Below are 20186 nucleotides of genomic sequence, written 5' to 3' on the forward strand. Positions count from 1 at the left end.
CCCTAACTGCAAGTACAACTGAGAGAGAAGGGTGACTGCATGTTGTTTTTCAAAGCAGTGACCCCACCGTAGAGGAGACCAGCCCACTGTAATGCTGAGCAAGCAGATCAGATGGGGCATCCTTATTTGGGAGGGGGTGAGTAGGACATGGAGACATGACTGGAAAGAGCAGCAGAAGTGTCCACATCCCTTGGCAGTGGCAGTAATGGAGAGGTTCTAAAGGCCCCGAACTTCCCCAGGAACATCTAATAAGAGACCTCTGCCTCATTTCTGCCAGTTTCTTCACACTTACTCTTCCCATATTCTGTACTGTCCTTCTTTCTGGATGCTCTAGTCCCCTGGGACTTGGCCTTGGGGAGCGACTTATTTGTATTTTGATGCTTGTGCACTGATCTCCTATAGCATTTATTGTCTTCATCTATGGTAAATATTTTCTAATAGGCCAAAATCAGGATGCATGGTCTGATATACAGGAACAACTGTCTCAAACCTGAAAAAATGAATGATCATGGTTGCCATTTTCATACAGCTTCTTTTAGCACTTTGACACACCTTACACTGTTATTTAGTCTTACATTGTTATTCGGTTGTTTTATGAGTGCCTAATTTGGCTCCTTAGCTAAATAGTAATGTCCTTAAGACCAGAGAGTGATAAGTATGTTTGTGTGTGTGTGTGTGTGTGTGTGTGTGTGCATGTGTGTGTATAACATACCAGCATGATACTTTCTAAAATAAGGTGGTTGATAAATATTTAGTGGATATCTTCCTCCCTCCTCCTTTCTCTTTTTCCCTCCCTCCTCCTTTCTCTTTTTCCCTCCCTCCCTCCTTTCCTTTTTTATGGTACCTGCTGTCTCTTGGGCTGTTGATATAAAGACTAGAAATGAGGATAGAAATGGTTAGGGTAGCAGATAGGAACATTATAAAATTCAGGGGTAAAATTGTGTAGACTTGATAATGTTTGGGAATTTATTTTCTGGACATACCTACTGTCTATCCAGGTTCCAGCCCATCTATTTCTCCTTCCCATGTGGTCCATCCTTTGTGGTGAGTTGGCTCAGCAGAGCAGACCTTTGTGTCAGAGTCCAGGGTTTTAGACTCATATGACCTGGCTAGCTTTGCCATGTGTTAAGCTTTCACAACAGAGAATAGGAAGCAGTGTGTTTGGTTGAATGTGAGTCCATTACTGTCCTGGGCCTACAGCTTAGAGCACATGCCCTGGTGGATTGGGAATGACTGTCATGCTTCTTTAAGCCTATTTCCCTATCTGTAAAATGGGAATAAGTCATGGAGTCATGGTGAGAATTAAATGAGAAAGTACAGAAGGAATCTTAGTACAATGCCTGGCGTATGTTAAGCACTGAATAGATGTTAGCTGTTCTTATGCCCAGACATGAACATGCAGACATGAACATCATATGCTGCCCAGGTTAAAGAAGCTCCCCTGAGAGTTTCAGCTCCCAGAGGGTAGGAATACTCAACTGCTTATAATTTTCAGTTATAGTTTCACGAATGGGGCCACTCAGTTGCTGGAATTGTGGTGTGAGTGTTGTTTGTCGTTTGAGTAGCTGACTATCATGCCCGTCAGATGCAGCCTTGTGTCAACCTTGGCAAACATGGAGTAAAGATCCCTAAAGAAAATCTAAAAACAAGTTAAAAAAAAAAAACCCAAACTATTCATATCTTTTGTCCACTCTTGAGAATCTCAATCAACGGACTAACTCAATATTCAAATTAAAAATTTTATGTACCAAAATGTTATGAGGAATAATTGAAAACCTTCTAAATGTTTCAAAAATAAGCAAATAAATTTAAGTAAACTGTAATATATCCTCTCTGTGCAATGCTATACAGGCTTTTATAAATGTTTACCACATTTTAAGTAACATGGAAACATATTTAGGTTATCATGTAACTTGAAAAAAACTGGAGTAACATTGCACATGCAGCATGAGCTCAACTATATTAAACTGGCTTTTAGAAAATAGAATGTATTGGGCTTCCCTGGTGGCGCAGTGGTTGAGAGTCCGCCTGCCGAGGCAGGGGACACGGGTTCGTGCCCTGGTCCGGGAAGATCCCACGTGCCGTGGAGCGGCTGGGCCCGTGAGCCATGGCCGCTGAGCCTGCGCGTCCGGAGCCTGTGCTCCGCAACGGGAGAGGCCACAACAGTGAGAGGCCCGCGTACCGCAAAAAAAAAAAAAAAAAAAGAAAAGAAAATAGAATGTATTGAAATACATCAAAGTTTAACAATGATTGTCTTTGGGTGATGTTGGGATTATGGATAAATTTCCCCCTCTAGTTTTGCTTCTCTATATTTTCTGTATCTATATGATTAATGTGATTATTTTCATGTGCAAAAAATAAACTTTTTCAAAAGGGGTAAATAATTTACATAGGTGGTAGACAAAAGCCGTGGCATTTGGCTTGTATTTTCACAATGAAAAAAAGAATCAAATGCATAAGGCATAGGCTGAATTACTTGCTATGTCTCCCTCAAAGAGAAATTAGAGTGTGGCATAAACTAAATTAAAGACACCCTGCTTTGGAGAATTTGGGAGAGGTTTAGCTTTCTGAGGAGTTTTTGGAGAAGCAGCAACAATATAAAGCCGTAGCTAATGAACATGTGCATGTGTGAATTTTCTTTTCCAGGACTGAAGTTTGGTATTCTTAGCCATTCTGATTGTGGAGATTTGAGATTGTCGTTTTCTTTTAAATGTCTGACAGCCATAAGCTTTCAGCTATCAACAGATGAGGTGACAATGTATTTTTAATATTAAAAGTCTTTTTGGGGGGAAGAGGCCCAGCAAAACCATCATTAATAGTTCACATTCAGAAAACATTTTGAGCTCCCTTCCTAATCCCGCTCCTTTGGTATTTAATAGCCAGGCATGTCCACCAGATGTGCTCCAAGTCCTTTTATTTACATAAATGTTTCCAGCAATTCATTGTACATTTTTCTGCTTATAAGTAAATGCATACCATATAGCCCTCTTTTTTACGTTGCGATGCTGTAGCATTATTTGTTTTGTTTTAAAGCAGGAAAATGTCTAATTGACCCTGAGTATTTTTCAAATCTTTACCATTCATAGGACTATTTATATTTATGTCTTTGAAGTGTATATGCTCATTATGGCTAATTTGAAAAATGCATAAAGTGTATAAATAAGAAGATAATAATTACTAAGGGGTAACTACTGTTAACATTTTCATTTTTTTCTTCCATTTTTCTCATTAACACTTTTTCATAAATGTTAATTCTGTATTCTCTAGCTTGCTTTTATTGCCTTTCCTATAAATGTTGGTACATGTAGAACTCATTTTTTTAAACTACTTATTCATGGTTTACTATAGTGTATTTAGCTATCCTTTTATTGATAGATATTTAGATTGTGGTCTTTTTCTGGCTCTTAAAACAGTATTGCAATGAACATCTTTGTATGTGCTCTTTGAGTGTTTCTCTAGGAAGTAGAATTACTGGATGATGGGATTTGCTTTTACGTTTTCTTCATTTAGTACATGTTTTCAATATATTTCTTTATCTGTTTACAAACATACATATTATAAATAAATAGATGTTACATATATTTATTTTTCTTTTAGAGTAAATGGTTAGTTGCATTCCATCTATCGCTCTAAATCCTGCTTTTTTGACTTACTGACCTTTTCTCCTGTCAATGGAAATGTTATAGTGTAACCGAACTTTTACAGCAGATCCTTAGATATGTGGAGATATGACTGTGAATTTGCCTTCTAGCAACCTAACTTTTAAAAAACTTCAAATTTTGTCATTATCTCAAACTTTAGTAAAATTGCAAGAGTAGTACAAAGAACTCCTGTATGTCCTTTACCCAGATTCAGTAGGTATGAATACTTTGCCCCATTTACTTTCTCTCTCTCTCTCTCCCTTTCCATAGGTATAAATTCATAATTTTTCTTTAGCTTATTCATTTGGTTATGGTGGTGTCTGCCAGAGTTCTTCACCAAAGTTGCTTTTTCCTGTATAATTATTAATAGTTTATGGGGAGATTCATACACGTTTATTTGAGTATCAGCAGTTATTTATTTCTTGCTGAATAGTTTTCCATTGTACTAATGTACCACATTATTATTCACCTGTTGAAGGACATTTGAGATTTTGCTAGGCATGGAGGTGCATCAGCCAGATCCCCCTTCAAAGAAAGAGTTGCTACCCAGCTGCAGGGAGTTGGTCAGCAGACAATCTCTAGCTGTCAGCTCCTTCAGAGTCTACTACAGCTGCAGAGAGCTGCCTCGTCCAAGATTACACTCTTCCTGAAGCAGCCCACATTCAGTGACTGAGTGAGGCAGTGGTATAAAGGTCCAACCATTTCAGCCTGTGGTGGGACAACTCTGACACACAATTTTTACTTTTTACCTCCACGGCGTCCACCACTGTTACACCAGCACCCCTTTCTCAGCTAATGCCTGTGGCTGTATAGGGGATCCTGTACAACTCAATGAAGGAAAAGGGAAAAGCCCAAGCTTGGGTTGCGGATGGGTCAGCTCCAAATGGCCTTGAAAGACTGTGATGAGAAGTTCTCCCAATGGGTAGACTATCAGGCTGTGCCCCTGATCATCCACTTTGTGTGGGAAGAGAAGTCGTCTGAGATTCAAACATATACAAACTTATGGGAAGTGGTGAATGTTCTGGCTGGCATCAAAGACCTGGAAGGAAAAGGATTAGAAGTTTGGGGATAGCAAGACCTGAGTAGAAGCATGTGGATGGACAAATAGGAGTGAGCCCCAAGTGCGACAGTCTCTGCAGCATCCACTAGAGAGATTTAAAGACTCTGGATTCTATTCTATTCTATTTTCCTCTGCAGAGTGTTCATTTCTTATTCTAGCAGGCAGTTTACTTGGCACAAAACGACCAAATCGACAAACTGACCAGGCCACTTTGTTTCAGATAATGTGTGTCACTGGTCACCCCAGTGCTGATACAATGAGCATATGAACAAAATGACCATTGTGGCAGAGAGGGAGGCTACTCATGGGCCCAACATAATAAGTTTATTCTTACTAAGACCGATCTAGCTCTTGTTGTGCTAAATGTCCAAACTGACAGCAATAGAGATCAACACTGAGCCTTCATATGGTACCATTTTTAAGGAGATCAACTGTCTTCTTTGTGGCAGGTTTACTACGTTTACCCTTTCATTGGAAACAGCAGTCTCTAATCTGCAATTATGTTTATCCATTAAATTTTTTCATTTCAGTTGTTATGCTTTTCATTTCTAAAATTTCCATTTGCTCCTTTTTTAGAATTCCATTTCTTTGCTGAGATTCCCCATCTGTGTTCTCATTATAACTCTCTTTTCCTTTGTCTACATTTTACATAACTGCTTTGGAGTTCTGTCTGCTAATTTCAACATCTGTGTCATATTTTCTCAGGATTATGGCCCTAGTTTTCCTGTTGTTTTTTCCCTACTGATCTTTTAGCATATATTGGACATATTGGATAATACATTTTAAAGACTCTGGATTATGTTGTTTTCCTTTGAAGAATGTTCATTTTTATTCTAGCGCGCAGCTTACTTGGCAGACTCAATTTCTAGACTGTCTTCCTGAGGCGGGTAGTAGCTGAAATCTTTGATCAGTCTTGTAGCTGTTACTTTTCACAGGGTTCCTTGGAATTTTTCCTGTTATGCATAGTTCAGAGGCTAGCCTGAAAATTTTCTTACAGAGTGTGATTATTAATCTAATTGCTCAGAGTGTTCCAGTTTAAATATCCCGTAATTTAATTTGTCCCCTATTTTTGGACACTTATTATTGTTAGTGATGCTATAAACATTCTTAGACATAAGTCTTTGAATGTATTTTTAATGATTTCATTAGTATCAGAGAATAGCTTAAAGTCTGTGATATAAATTGCCAACCATCTCCACAAAGTTTGTAACCATTTTTATTTCAATCAGCACATTACACTTCCTAACTCTGGATTTTATTATTTAAAAAATTGCAATTTGAAAAGATAGTCTTAGTGTACTAATATGCATTTCTTTTTCATATTTTCACCTATTTGTGTCAATTTTTGTTTTGTTTGTGGGCAAATGAATATTCTGTTTCTTTTCCCACATTTCTATTAGGATATTTGGCTTTTTCTTATTGATTTAGAAAACTTCTTTATTTATTAAATAAATAAACTAATTAAATTAATTAATTAAATTAATCTTTTTATATTATCCAGTTTTTGATTCATGAGCTATGCATTTGATCATTGTTATTTGATTATCATTATTATTAGGGCTTCCATCTTTGAGGTTTGCTCAATGAATTAAAGTGCTAATAATTATTGCTGAGTAGTTAGCACTTAAAATGTAAAAAATGAAATAAGATTTCAAAGGACTCTTTCTGTCAGTTTTGTATTGTTACGAACACAATGCTTCTGACTAAAAACCATCAGTGCAACAGTGGTTCTTAGTTGACCTGATAAGTGTAACTGATGATTATCAATATAAACCAGGCACAATGTCATAAAAGACTTTACCTCTTCAAAGGCACTAATTATTTCTTTATTTAGACCTGTATTTCCTTTTACTCCCACTTTGGTAAATTGCCATGCAATAAAAACTGAGATATTGAACAGCAAAATCAGAACGGTGGTCTAACCGTTGTTTATGTGCCTCATCTATTGCATACCTTAATGGTAAAATTCTAGAGTATGTTACAGCTACTAGAGGATTTTGATACTGTGGGATATTAGAGGCCATCTGGTTCTGTTTTCCAAGGGCAGGAATCCCTTTCTAAACACCATTGAGATATGGTCAGCTGGCAGCAGTATCCCATCCCGTTTTTAGAAAGGTCTTCCAAATCTCTCACTTTAACCTTTTATTCCTGTTTGCGCCTTCTGGAGCTACACAGGATAAATCTGAAGTTGGTCTCATTAGACATATTTCCCCTGCCCACTTTTCGGCGTAACCATTGTCCCTCTTTGACAGAGCACCTCAAAAAATTTCCTTGCAGCAGCAGGGGAACTCCACACCTACTCAAATCTCTTTGTTGAAGTATTCTCTTCTCTGCTAAGTGGGACTAACTAACCTAGGTGTTAACAGCATACATTTTCACTGTACGTACTTTTACACAAATGAGAATATGGTTGGCAAATGGGAAAAAAGTAAACCAATGGTTGAAATGAGAAAGTGATGAAGATGGCATGAAGTAAAAAGGTTTTGGAGGTTTCATGTGAAGTTAGAAGTTCCAGACTAGTTCAGGAGAGGCCAGGATAGAATGGACACTGGAATGGTGCTAAAGTTTAGCTGCCTTGCTGTAGGAGAAGGCTGTGACATTGGTGACTGAATTCACAAGTGTGCTCAGTCGGTGGCTCTAGGCAGACATGAGTTAGATGTCTCTCTTTAAAGACAGTAAGTAAACAGGAGGACTGGGGATGGGGTGAAGCCAGTCACAAAGATCAAATGTTATCGTCAATAACATCTGTCCCTGTCTGGAGTGGTAATATAAGAGAAATGCACTTAAGTGAGAATGTAACAAAACATGAAGAGGAATCATTGCCTTTTCCTGTGAGTCAGGGATGATGACTTAAGCCACCATGTATCATGCTTCCTTTTTCATAAATTTCAGTATAACTGGTGATTTATGGGAGCTCAGATCCCTTGGTTGCTGAAAGTTTCTCTGTTGCAATTTTTATATGATGATCTTTCAAAGATTTGAAGTGCATCCAAATATATCAAGTTCTTTTAGCCATTCTTAAAATGACAGGCTTTCTGACCCCTTGGCACAGTTTAATTTGCCTCACTTCTCTCTGAAATTTGGAAGCCAGACACAATGTATTTTTCCTGTTGTGGTAGAAAACCACAGTAGGAGGCAGTCAAACTCTTACTCCTTAAGCTGGATTCTAAGTTCAATTCCTGTCCATTTAAATATGTTTAATAGAAGAATACATTCTGAGGCAGTTCTTAAATGCTGATATTGTAGCGTAGTGTGGATTTTATGCATGTTAATACTCTGCTCTATTCATAGTTTCAAGTTTACAGTCTGTGTGTTGGCTTCTGTTGGGACAAATCATTTAGCAAATTCTTTCATGTCATTGAAAATTCAAAATGCAGCTCTTCTCTAAGCCTTTGGGAAAATTAGAAATCTTTTCATCATGACTGTCAAACAGCCACAAAAAAAAAAAAATCCACAAGAACAAAACAACCAACAACCACCATAATAAAAACAGTATGATCTCTTCTTAATTACCAGGTACCCAGTGTGCTGGTTTATAATTTTAATACATCATTTTTTTCCCCCATGCATTATTATCTGAGGAGAGCAGTGGGGAGAAGGCAGGAGGAACACTTGAATTACCCAGATTTGCAGAGCTGGAATAAGTGCGGTGTCCGAGGCATACTCGAGGTGACTGCTTTCCCGGTGAGATCTGACAGTTCTACCACCACAGGAATGACAAGACACACTTCATGCTTTTCAAGACACTTTGATGTGTGTTATTGCATTTTATCTTCACCTTGGGGTTAGTAGGAGAGGTGGCCTTGTCTTCACTTGGCCCAAGAACAAACAGCACGAGAGGAATTTGCCAGAGTTCACACTCAGAATCCTGATGTCCCTCCTACTAGCCTCGGGCACCTTCTGTGGAACCACACTGCTTGCTCAGGTGCGACATGAATCTGTGAAGTCGGCTTGTACTGAAGTGAATATGCCCATGGCAAGACCTCTGAATCTCAGAGTTGAAAAGAAAGTGAACCAGTGGGGAGGGGGAAAGCCTTCAGCACCTTAAGTCTTTGTTCCTAAGAAGGAACAAAGGAAGGAAGTAGGAGGAGATTTGAAGTAGTAGGAGGAAGTAGTTGGGAGATTTGACATATGTTTTAACAATAAAGAATGAGCTTCAGGGACTTCCTTGGTAGCGCAGTGGTTGGAAATCTGCCTGCCAGTGGTTGGGAATCTGCCTCCCTGGTCCGGGAGGATCCCACATGCCACAGAGCAACTAAGCCCACACACCACAACTACTGAGCCTGTGCTCTAGAGCCCACGAGCCACAACTACTGAAGCCTGCATGCCTAGAGTCTGTGCTCCACAACGGGAGAGGCCACCGCAATGAGAAGCCCGCGCACCACCACAACTAGAGAAAGCCTGCACACAGCAATGAGGACCAAATAAATAAATAGATAAACCAATGAATTTAAAAAAAAATGAATGAGCTTCAGTGTGTAACCATGATATGAAAAGATGGAGTCTATGAAGTAGTTGGAAAATACGGTCTCCTTTAATTTACACAGAGTCATCTTTGGAGCTAAAAGTACCCATGAGATAGAGTTGTGGTCAAGAAATGATCCTACTATATAAAAACAGTCCCTGAGGCAGGAGAGTGAAATGATTTCTCTTCCAGAGACCAATGGTGCTGGGTCCAGGATATAATGCTTTAGGCTTTTCTTCTTCAGTGTGTGCCCCATCAGCTGGCACAGTGGTGACCAGGTGCAGTGGGCAGAGAAGTCCCTTGCAAGTAACCTTTCAATGGCAGGAAATACAAAAGAGTAGGAATGCCAGGAGGAGGAGGGGAGGGGATGGTATCAAAAAACATGACATATTTCCCCTTTTTTTATGCCCACCTGAATGTTATTTTCAGTCTGTCTTCTCTTATCTCTCTCTCACACACTGCCAGGTCAGTGACAGCAAATCAGATTTAGAGCGATCTGTCTTTGCCTCTAGGGCTCAGGGGTGGGATACTTTTCTCTCACAGAGGGCCAGTCACATACTAGGAACATTAATTGAAGTTCCTGTGAATGGTAAAGATAGTTATCAGTTTGGGTGAAGTTAAACTCCTAGGAGTGAAAATTAATATAAGGGCACATAAAGCTCAGTTTCGTCAAATGTATCAAATGTTTAAAATGCATTTCACTTCCACTCTACAAGCAGTTACAGAAAGAAGAAGGGGAGAAGGGAGAAAGAGCAGGAGGTAATCAATCATAGCAAGATTAACATGAGCACAGAGTTTGTTATTGCCTGGGAGATGCACCTAGACTGGAGAAGTGCTGTCCATGGTTTTCATCCATCTCCACATCCAGGAACACTTGGAGTCTCCCTTCTGACTGACGTGGGTGGTCATAGCAACGCATGGGGCTGCTGCAGGAGGAATGTGCTCCGGGCTGCAGAGGGCCACTCGGTAGCGTTATTCACATTCCTGGGACTAGGAAGGCCAGACCCCAAGGCCCGGTGGGGTTTGAGAGCTCCTCCTGGCTTTAGAGCCATGCTGTGGTCCCAGAGGCACTGCTACTCCAGGCTGCTCTGTTCTCATGATCATTAGCCCCATGTGTGTAGGTCACCAAGCTGGGAACATTTGGAAGGCATCCATCTTTTTTTTTAAATCCCATCCAGTGTCTGACTCGCAGGGTCAGAAATGTGGCCTCTGGAGAGGAGACCATAGCAAGTTCTGTAGGGCCTCCCATCCCTCCCAGATAGGAGCCAAGTGTGGGAAGAGGATTCGAGGAGGATTTTCTGCCTCAAAGGCTGCAGAGAGCATTGGTTTTAGTTCTCTTAATCTGAAACTGAAAAATGTCAACAACATATGTAATAATTTAAAACGCTGAAGTACCATCAAAATAATAATACATATGGCACAGCAGTTCTTTTTAAAAGAGATTATTTTTTCTGCCAAATACTTTAAGAAAACCCACAGTGGTTTTTAATCTTCTTTTGAACATCATTGATTTGACCAACATCATTTACTTTTTCTGGGTATATAAGTAGTATTATAAAAACCTAGACATAGTTTTGAAAATGGATACTATCTTTATCACTGATTATATAGTTATATGTGTTTATTATAAATGACTCAATTTGAAAATGGAATGAGCATGTTTTTGTTGGCTACATAGCTTTATGTCTTTATGGTAAATGATTCAAACAATACAGAAATGTAGAATGTGGAAGTGGTCCTATAATACCATCCTCCAGCAACCGCCACTGTTTTAGCTATAAACTTGTTAACTTGCAGAAGCCTGAGGACCAGAGTTTTAAGTGAGCTTGTGTTCTCATATTGGGTTACATTTGTTCTTTCTGCAAAAACACATAGCATAAACAGCAGCAAATGCATTATAATAAAAACCAGACAATTGAAAAATGAAAATTCATATAAAGCTTCAATAGATACCAATGAGACCCTGAACATTTACATTTCATAGATCTGTTCATTATGCTGTCTTTCTGGCATTTTATGGTTATTGTAGGTAAGAGGTAAGACCCTTTGGTGAATCTGCCAACCTACAGTATCTGTTCTTATTGCTTGTCTAGGGGGTTGTAAAGAACATCATAATGTTCTGTCTTATAAAAGTATGTATTTGGTAGCTTTCAGGACCTTTCTGAATCTTTTCTCTGGATGTCTACCTGGATGTGATTATATAGTCATGAAATTGTCATGTGTGGCTGTTTGAAGCAAATTTATTAGGTTAACTATACCTCATGTTTCTTTACTGATGATCATTTATTCACCAAACATTATTGAGGGATTTGTGTGTGCCCAGCACAGTGCTAAGATCAAGGGTACAAAGGGACAAGTCCTGCAAGGAAGAGAGACACATGCATGGACAACTCTAAGGTGATGTGAGAACAATGTGCATGGGGTTATTGCCAGAGGAGAGAGGGACTCCTTTTTGCCAGACGGTGCCTGGGAAAGATTCTTAGCAGAATTGATGGTTCGTGACATGAGTCATGAAAGTTCAATAAGAGTGTGTAGGTGGAGAAGGGACTGGAGATGAAGAAAGTCAAGACAGAGATGCACTGAGACGGAAGGGAATTAACATTTGTTAAGTGCCTTCTGGGTGCAGGCACTGCATGTCAGCTAATCAATCCTGTAAGGTCTCTTTCCTCTCTATCCTCTCATTGACCAGGGGAAACTCAGTCTCAGAAAGGTTGCATGACCTGCCCAAGGTCTCAGAGTTACCACTTGGAGGACTCAGGATTCGCACCCAGGTTTGGTGACTCTGGAGACCATACTCTGTCAGTAGCATGAGGCTGAGGAAACAGCTTGTCTGTCTTCTTGGGGGAGTGATGGGTTGATTGGCTGGAGTGTGGTGTACTTTGTAGGAAAGAAGCAGAAATGAGGTTAAAAATGGAGAATGGGGCCAGTTGGTGTGGGTGTTTGAGAATACCAGCGAGGGTTTGTAAGCGGATACGAAAGCTCGGATTTATCTTTTAGGAAGAGAACTCTGGCCACCTTGTTTGGGCTGGAGGGAGCTGGGTAAGACTGCGGACAGGGTTGTAGAGTTACCCTCACTGCACTTAGATGTTCAAAAACATTTTTTTCCTTAAAGTTGACCAGACTTTCTCCTTAAGACCCTTCCCCACTTAGTAAGTGGAGAAAAGAGAACCTGCATTTAGCTGAGAGTAGTAAATTCAGTCTGCTCCAGTCATGTAAAAAGTAATGCATTCTCTCTTCTGTGCCTCACGAAGATGGTGTCTCAGTAAGTGGGGGGTCCCATGCCCTTGAGGTTGTATGTGTGTGTTTATCAGAGGTTGGGGGGCGGTCCTTGCTGGTGCTGACTGGGGTCTGGTGTTGTTCTGGCTCTGCCTTGGTCATCTGTTGCTAAAGTGTATGGCTGCTGTAACTTGCGGTCATGCTCTCTCAGGTCAGTCAGGGTCCAGGTGTCCGTTTTGCTTACACGGCCACACCTTGGCTCTTACTGGGGCTGCATAGCCCACCGCCCCCCCACCCCGTGAGGTCTGATAGCCCCCTTCCCTCTACAGTCCTCCATGGTACCCTCAGAGACATCACACCACTTGAATACTCGGGGGGCTCTGGATAGCTAAACTCAAAACTTAGGCCCTGTCTTTACCTAACCGCTGTGACACAGTTTTACTGATTTACATGATACGGTCATTACCCATGGGGTCACCACCCCACGTTGTCATGAGGGTGGGAGTGGGGCAAGAGAACATCACGTGAGATGACATCCTCTGTTGCTCCAAAAGGAAAGTGGTATGGAAGTTCCTCGGCTTTTGGCTTTGTCATCAACCCTTCTAGGTCCTCAATCTTCTCTGAGATTTTAGGCTCAAGTGGGGAGAAGCTGTACCATATGTGTCTCTGCTGCCTTCCGCCTTCTTACCCACATCCACCACTACTTCTCTTCCACATTTCTTCTTGTGTTCACAACTCACTGGGACCTCCCCTAGGTCATCCAGTCCTACTTCCAGAGAGGCCATTAACCTCCCACTTTGGGCTGTAATAGCAGCTGAGATGTAACGAAAGAGAGAGACCAGCTATAAGATAAAGCAGTCTCAGTTGGAAAGTATTTCAAAGTTGTCATATCTGTCATTTTCATCTGTGATAAAGCTGTTACAGTAATCTAGGTGAGGGATAATAAAAGCCAGAAGAGAGTCTCAGGAGGGAGCATTGGTGACACCCAATGTGGGGCTGATAAGAGGGAGAAGTTGAGGGTGGCTTTGGGGTTCCTAGCTGGGACAACTGTTGGACAAAGACGTACTTGACAGAGAAAACACAAGTGGAGAAGGAATAGCTGCGAGGGCAGCAGGTACAAGGAGGAGCATTAGGAGGTGGGAGGGAGGGAGGGAAGGTAATGAGTGAGTTCAGGTTTAGACTTGATTGAAATGCTGGCTAATGGCACAAATATGGGGGCAGGCACTGGGAGAGCATCTGCCTGGAAAAATGTATTTGGGAATAGGTGAACCTATCCAAGGAGAAAAAGAAGGGAAGCTCACTGCCATTGTAGATGTTGAATTTAAAGACATAAACAAGGTCATCACTGTTTTAATTCTTCCTTGCACTTCACGATGACCCAGTACTTTGGAACTTCCCCTTCTAGTTTCCTGCAGTGGGGCAGGTCAGAGGTCACAGAGTACCATCAAGGGTGTCTGCTGATGCTTTTGATCGCCAAGGGGACCCCTAAAGCCCCAGGTCTGACACATAGATCCGTGGTATACTGAGTTCATATCAGAATGAGGCCAGAATACACAAAGAAAACTTTTTGATGAATGGCTTAAGTTGAATAATTTGCAGGTACATGTAGAGGCAGTGTTTGCGTATTTGTGGTTGAGCTGAATTTGAACTTCTGGAAACGTAACCTGTACTTCTCAAAACTTTTTCCATCATTGTCACGCCTGAGACATAGTCTAACCTTTGGATGTACTCTGCTAATATAATTACCTTGCTGTCTTTTAAAGGTGGCTTTTAATTGGGTTCCCGAGCAGCAGCTGCTGTTGAGGTGCTGGTTGCAGCCTTTCAATATCAGGTTCATTAAATGTTTCCTCTTCCTGGACGGGGCATCTGGCCTTTGGCTGGTAACCAGCTGTTGCTGAAATGCCATCACTTATAGGATTGCCCTTTAAGCCACTGATCTGTTATTTTGTTGAGTTTCGACTCCTTTCCTCTCAAATTTAAATGGAGCTTTATTGAATACAGTGCTAAAGTCAATTCTTCCCATTCTTAGTGGCCTTTTCATCAGATTATTTCCCCCTAGTTCATAGCATTTAGTCCTCTGGCTGTTCGAGAGGTTTAAGAATTAAAGACAGCTTGTCATTTACGGGGCTAAGGACTGTCCTTGGGGAGGTGCGGTGGATTATCTCACAGACATGTCCTCCGTTGGCTGATGGTTTATGCACAAGTAACACGAGGTCTCTTAGCCAGTTTTTTTCCTTTTTTGTAAAAATGTGCCGAAAATTCTAGGATCTTTAAGAATTTATCTCTAGGATTATTGTCCTGAAGGTTTTTTAATTGAAGTTATAGTTGATTTACAATATTATGTTAGTTTTGGTGTATATCATAGTGATTCAATGTTTTTTATAGACTAAAAGCTTTTGTCCTGAAGGTTTTTAATTCATTTGAAGAAAATGAGTATGTAACAGTCACATTGAATAAAGAGAAATTTGGGGGTAGGGTGGGAAGGTGGGACAACAGAAAAAACTCAGGTTTTGTCTTTGGTTTTCTGTCTCAGAGCAGCTATGTGGGGCTGGTCCTTTTTGTGCCCCAGGATGAAGTCTTGAGCAGGCCCAGTGTATTTGCTGATAATTCTCATAAAATCAAAAGTTCTCCAGTCATATTTCCTTCCCAGACAGTCTCAGCTGGGTATTAATATGTCTAGCCTCAAATAGACTGGTTTAAAGTGACAGCTTCTCCTGTCCCTAGCTCAGATTCTAGATTCACTTTTGTCAAATTCCACCCAAAGAAAACCTATTGGTAATTTTATTAGAATACATTGAAATTATAGATTAATTTACTCTTTAGAGGTGGTAAACTTATTTTCTTAGGTTCGTCATTTATATTTCTTTGCTATTGCAAATGCTGTGTTTTCAAAATTGTTTCCTATTTGTTGATATTGTATCAAAGTGCAATAAATTTTCGTGTATTGATTTTATATTCAACAATTTTGAGGGATGTTCTTATTTAATAGTTTTTCAATGAATTTTAATGTAGGCACATCATCTGTGCAAAATGATTTTTCCCCCTTGTTTTCCATTTCTTTTTTCCTTTATTTTTCTATGCTGCCCTCCAGACAGAATTGGTAAATACAAGTGGTGATAATCGCCATTTTTTCTTATTTTTGATTTTAGAAGGGTTGCTTGTAATAGTTCACCATTAGCTAAAATGTTTGTAGTAAGTTTCTGCTTGATATCCTTTATCAGGTTCAGAAATTTCACTTTGGAGTTTGCAAAGAATTCTAATCGTGTGTTTGTGTAGAATTTTATCAAATACCTTTTCTGTATCTGAGATATTGTGAGTTGAATCTTACTGAGGGGTGTTAAGATGCATCCTATGGTATCTTCTAGGTAGAAAGTCATTGCCAAGTGGGCTGGGAGTGTCATTACACTTTGAAATATGATTTACGTAATGCTGATGCATTTTGTAAACATATAGCCTTTGTAGGGAAATATCATGTTGTTATGCTGTTATGCCTGAAAAATAAAACATAACTTTGTTTGTTTTTCTTTCCAGTATTACTTTACTGTTCTTTTTGGCCACGAAGGTCAGAAACCACTAGAGCTGCGCTGTGAGGAGGAGCAGGACGGTAAAGAGTGGATGGAGGCCATTCACCAAGCCAGGTATGGGCGCAAATCCTCTCTGTGACACTGGATTGTCTGAGTCTTGCCTGGGGGTTTCACCATCAGCAGTAGTTTTGGATGAACTTGCAATTCCAAGATGGGTTTCCCCTTGGTTCCTCCTCCTTAGTCATGTGTGAGATGATTCTTTGCACTTCCTATGGATATATTCTGGCTAAAGATTAAGGTAAAAGATAAAACAATAATAATGATAATTACTGAACATAGGATTTGTGCCTCTGTGCCAGGCACTGTTCTAAGTTTTCCTGAATTAAGGAATTTGTTAAATGTTTTTTTTTTTTGGCGGTACGCGGGCCTCTCACTGTTGCGGCCTCTCTTGTTGCGGAGCAACAGGCTCCGGACGGGCAGGCTCAGCGGCCATGGCTCACGGGCCCAGCCGCTCCGCGGCATGTGGGGTCTTCTTGGACCGGGGCATCGGCAGGCGGACTTGGACCCCTGCATCGGCAGGCGGACTCTCAACCACTGCGCCACCAGGGAAGCCCTGTGCCTCAGCTTTATCCTCTGACAAATGAGGATGAAAATGTTAAATGTTTTGATTCACTTATACTCTCAACAGTCTGTGAGAGATGTATCAGAATTACCCTCTCTTGCACAGATAAGGAAACTGAGGCCTGGGAGCTTAGCTTGCTTGCCTGAGACCACACAGCTAGTGAGTGGCAGAGCTGGGATACGGACCCAGCTGAGCCTGCATTTGTAAACCTTGCCCTGTGCAGCCTGGTTATCGAGAAAGGGGACTCCAACAGCCATCTAGGCAAAGAGAACAGTGTGCTTTGTCTTCCTCCTAAAAAATACCAGGAAGGTGGAAATAAGCACTCTTGGCCTCAAACGAGAATGAAGAATCCAAAAGAGATGCAGGCAGACCCCTCTTTTTTATTTTTCATATTCAGTTCCGAAGTCCTGTCCATTTTTGCTCTGAATGGCTCCCAAACTTGCTGCTTTTTGCCTGTCCCTGCCCTAACCCAGGCTCTCCTCACTCCATGACTCCCTGCTCGCATCCTCAGTGTTTCAGTGGCAAAACTCAGGCTTTTTCTTTGCCAGACATGCCTCCCCCACCTTATCCTATAAGTCTATTCACGTCTGTCTCTGACACCCACTCCCGGACACTTGCCCCCCGCAAGCCAGTGCTCACTGGCCCCCCGCTCCAAGTGGCCTCAGCGCTTGCTTTACTGCATGTGGAATATTTAACAACTTAGTACAACGTAGGTTAATTTTTACATATTTCACGTGTGTGATTTCTGTTTCCTGGGCTGGACTGTATGTACCATGAGAGGAGGAGGGTGAGGACACATTCATTGCTGAGTGAAGCACAGTGCTAATTAGGTAGTCATTAGGAAATGTTTTCAGATTGATTATAAAGCACGTAAGGTGTCTCGAGTTTAGGCTGTTCTTTGAGCCCTGGAGACTTTTTTCCTCTCCCCTCCTATCCTCTCCCCTCTTCTTTCTTCAGCTACTGTATATTGACCACCTTGCTCTGTGGCAAGCAGCATGCTAAATGCTTTACATACTTATCTTTCTTTTTTTATTCCTCACAACTACCCAGTAGGGTATTATTAATTCCGTTTTACAGATGAGAAAACGAAGATTCATGATGCTTAAGCAGAGTGGCCAAGTCTAACACAAAGTTGTTAAATGGCAGGACTGGGATCAAACTGAGGTCCCTCTGACTCCGGAACCTTTAACCAGTGTTCTATATTGTAACGTTCTTCATTATCATCTCTTCTTCTCTTCCATCTTTCCCTCTTCTGTTTCTTTTTCTCTTCCTCTAATTCAAAGATGAAAATGGATTAATGTCAGGTCAGGGTTGAGAGTAGGTGTTATTCGCAAAAGATTTCAGTTCCTTTTCTTTCCTCCCCTGCAAAATATTTCTCTGAGATGCACAGGGTCGGCGACCAAATGCTGCTCTCCAAGGTGGGCCCCGGTGCAACTTGCCACCATCATGATCCAGGCACACCGTTCAGCTGTCTTCACTCTCAGTGTCTCTGTCTGAGAGTTTTGCTCAGACTTAGGACTAATGCAGACTGACTCACTGTAGAAAGAAAAGTCAGGTCTTCAAAGGTGAAAGAAGTATCAAGTTGGCCACGTAGAGCCCTTGGGTTATTTCCAGACACGATCGTTGTGACCACTTCTATTCCTTTTTACCTGGGAGTTAAAAGGAAGTAAATAATTTAAAACACGTGTATTTGCCCATTTTTTTTCTTTCCAGAAGAGCCAAGTACCATTAGTAGCCTAAATGCCTTTGTAGTTGCCAAGCAAATATTGTGGTGAACCCAATAGAGTATGAATTACTTTAAAATGGTAAAATTTCAAGTAAGGGGTTTTTTTGGTATACCAAGAAAACTTTGTCATGTATGTGGAAGTAGGTCAGTAGCAATTTGGTGTTGACTGATCAATCCAGGGCTTACATGATCTTGTCAGGAAACAAATGTTTTAGAAACCACTTTAGTGGTTTAGGTAATTGAATGGTAAAAATTCTCTTCTCTTTTAGATTTGAAGATTTGGTTAATAATTGATCTTTTTTCTTGAGGTCCTGACTTTTGGTACATTAGAATTGCTCTTCCTTTATCTTGAGGTCCAGGACTGGGTTATTTGATGACTTCCTTTTAATTTGACTGCCTTATACCTGAGTTCTTATATTTGACTTATTACATTGAGATGCTTCTTAAATTTTTTGTTTTCTAAATCACAGAAGATAATAACTTTTTCATTTATGTTTCATTGAGTCAAGTTTTCGGTATAAACTTGTTGGTCTGTGAAATTCATCCTGATTTTGTTCATATATTAGCAGAGCCAGAAAGTTAATGAAGCTCATACAGAGAAAGGATTTGTCAACTGTTTTTGCTTGGCATTGTGCTAATTAAACAACTGGTTGGTTGACTGAACATTTTACCTTTAGAGGACAGTCTGATGGCATTACTTTGGTATTACTGCCTTTTGAGTAGAAAATGCTCAGTAATTATGGGTTTATTGATCCCTCTTTTTAAGTCTGAACTTTTGATGAACTGATGACTGTTTTAGCTTGAGGCTAGTTCTTTTCTGAGCTGCAGATCCTACGTAGAAACAGGGACTGCTCAGAATCCTCTCGGTCACTGCTCTTTTCCTGAGGTGTTTCTCAGTACTGGACTGGATGTTCTCTCTTTGATGCCATGAAAATCACATTCTTGAGGCTGGCTTTTGTACCTCAGAGCCGAATTAACTTGCCCCTCTTTGCCTTCAGAGGACCTTTAAGTCATTTCCTGGCATATCAGATTGCATGTTTTCTTCCTTAGATCTGGCCCAGGAAAACATCTTTTTGGAAATTAACATTCTTATTTTGAAGATTTGACCTGGTCTAGGAAGCTTTTTCTCCAGTTTTGCTCAAAGTTGGTTGATATTATGTTTCTAGAAACTGGCACATTTAAAGTATCATTTCATCGTGTATTACTGGCACCGACCGGTTAATGGGAAGCTGCTAGCAAGGCTCAGTGTTGTTTTTGTCGGGATGAGGTGAGGCCAGAGTATTTTAATAGTAATGAAGTCCGTGCTTGTTCTATAAGTGGTTTGCTGGTTGCGTATGGAACTTTGGACATTTCCAGTAGCCTGATGTTTCTTTGTTCTCTTGCCATATCTGTCCATCATGGTTGATTTAGTTGTAGACATTAGGACAGTCAAAAACACTGACCCAGTTGATTGTGGGTCTTTAGGGCTCATTGGCTGACAAGACAATGTCCACAGCTCTTTTACCCACGTTTTGTCTTCTGGAGCCCTGATCAAACGAAGCCTTGGAAGTTAGAAGGTAGACATGGCCTGGAAGAGGATCCAGATGTACAAGAGGTACCAAGGATCTTCTCATTCTGGCCTAAGCATAAGACCTGAAGGACCTGGTCTGTGACAGTTGGGAAGAGAGGTAGGTGGAAAGTATTCCAGAGTTGTAGGGGGTAGACTTCAAAGGACCTTGTGACCACCTGGATGTGGGCCATATTAGACCAGGGTGGTGTCTAACATGTCTCTCAGGTCCCTAGCTTGGATGGTGTCACTCCCTGGGAGGACATGTGATGAATGAGAGCAGGTCTGTGAGGCAGGGCGACGAGCCCTGGCCAGGAAGGGCTTCTGCAGGGAATTGGAGGGTATGACTGCCTGGAAGGGGCAATGGGGAACTGTGCAATACTGAT

At 40.9% G+C, this 20186-nt stretch overlaps 1 protein-coding gene across 6 annotated transcripts in view; it reads left to right on the forward strand.

The window, feature by feature from the left end:
• RASGRF2 (Ras protein specific guanine nucleotide releasing factor 2) overlaps positions 1 to 20186 on the forward strand; it is a 232965-nt gene that overhangs the window by 45340 nt on the left and 167439 nt on the right. For all 6 annotated transcript variants that reach the window (XM_060295960.1, XM_060295961.1, XM_060295962.1 and 3 more), the window contains exon 2: positions 15914 to 16020. In XM_060295960.1, coding sequence (XP_060151943.1) covers positions 15914 to 16020 — 107 coding nt within the window. The remainder of the gene's footprint in view (positions 1 to 15913; positions 16021 to 20186) is intronic.

The sequence above is a fragment of the Globicephala melas genome, chromosome 3 (genome assembly GCF_963455315.2).
Source record: "Globicephala melas chromosome 3, mGloMel1.2, whole genome shotgun sequence".
NCBI classification, from domain to species: domain Eukaryota; kingdom Metazoa; phylum Chordata; class Mammalia; order Artiodactyla; family Delphinidae; genus Globicephala; species Globicephala melas.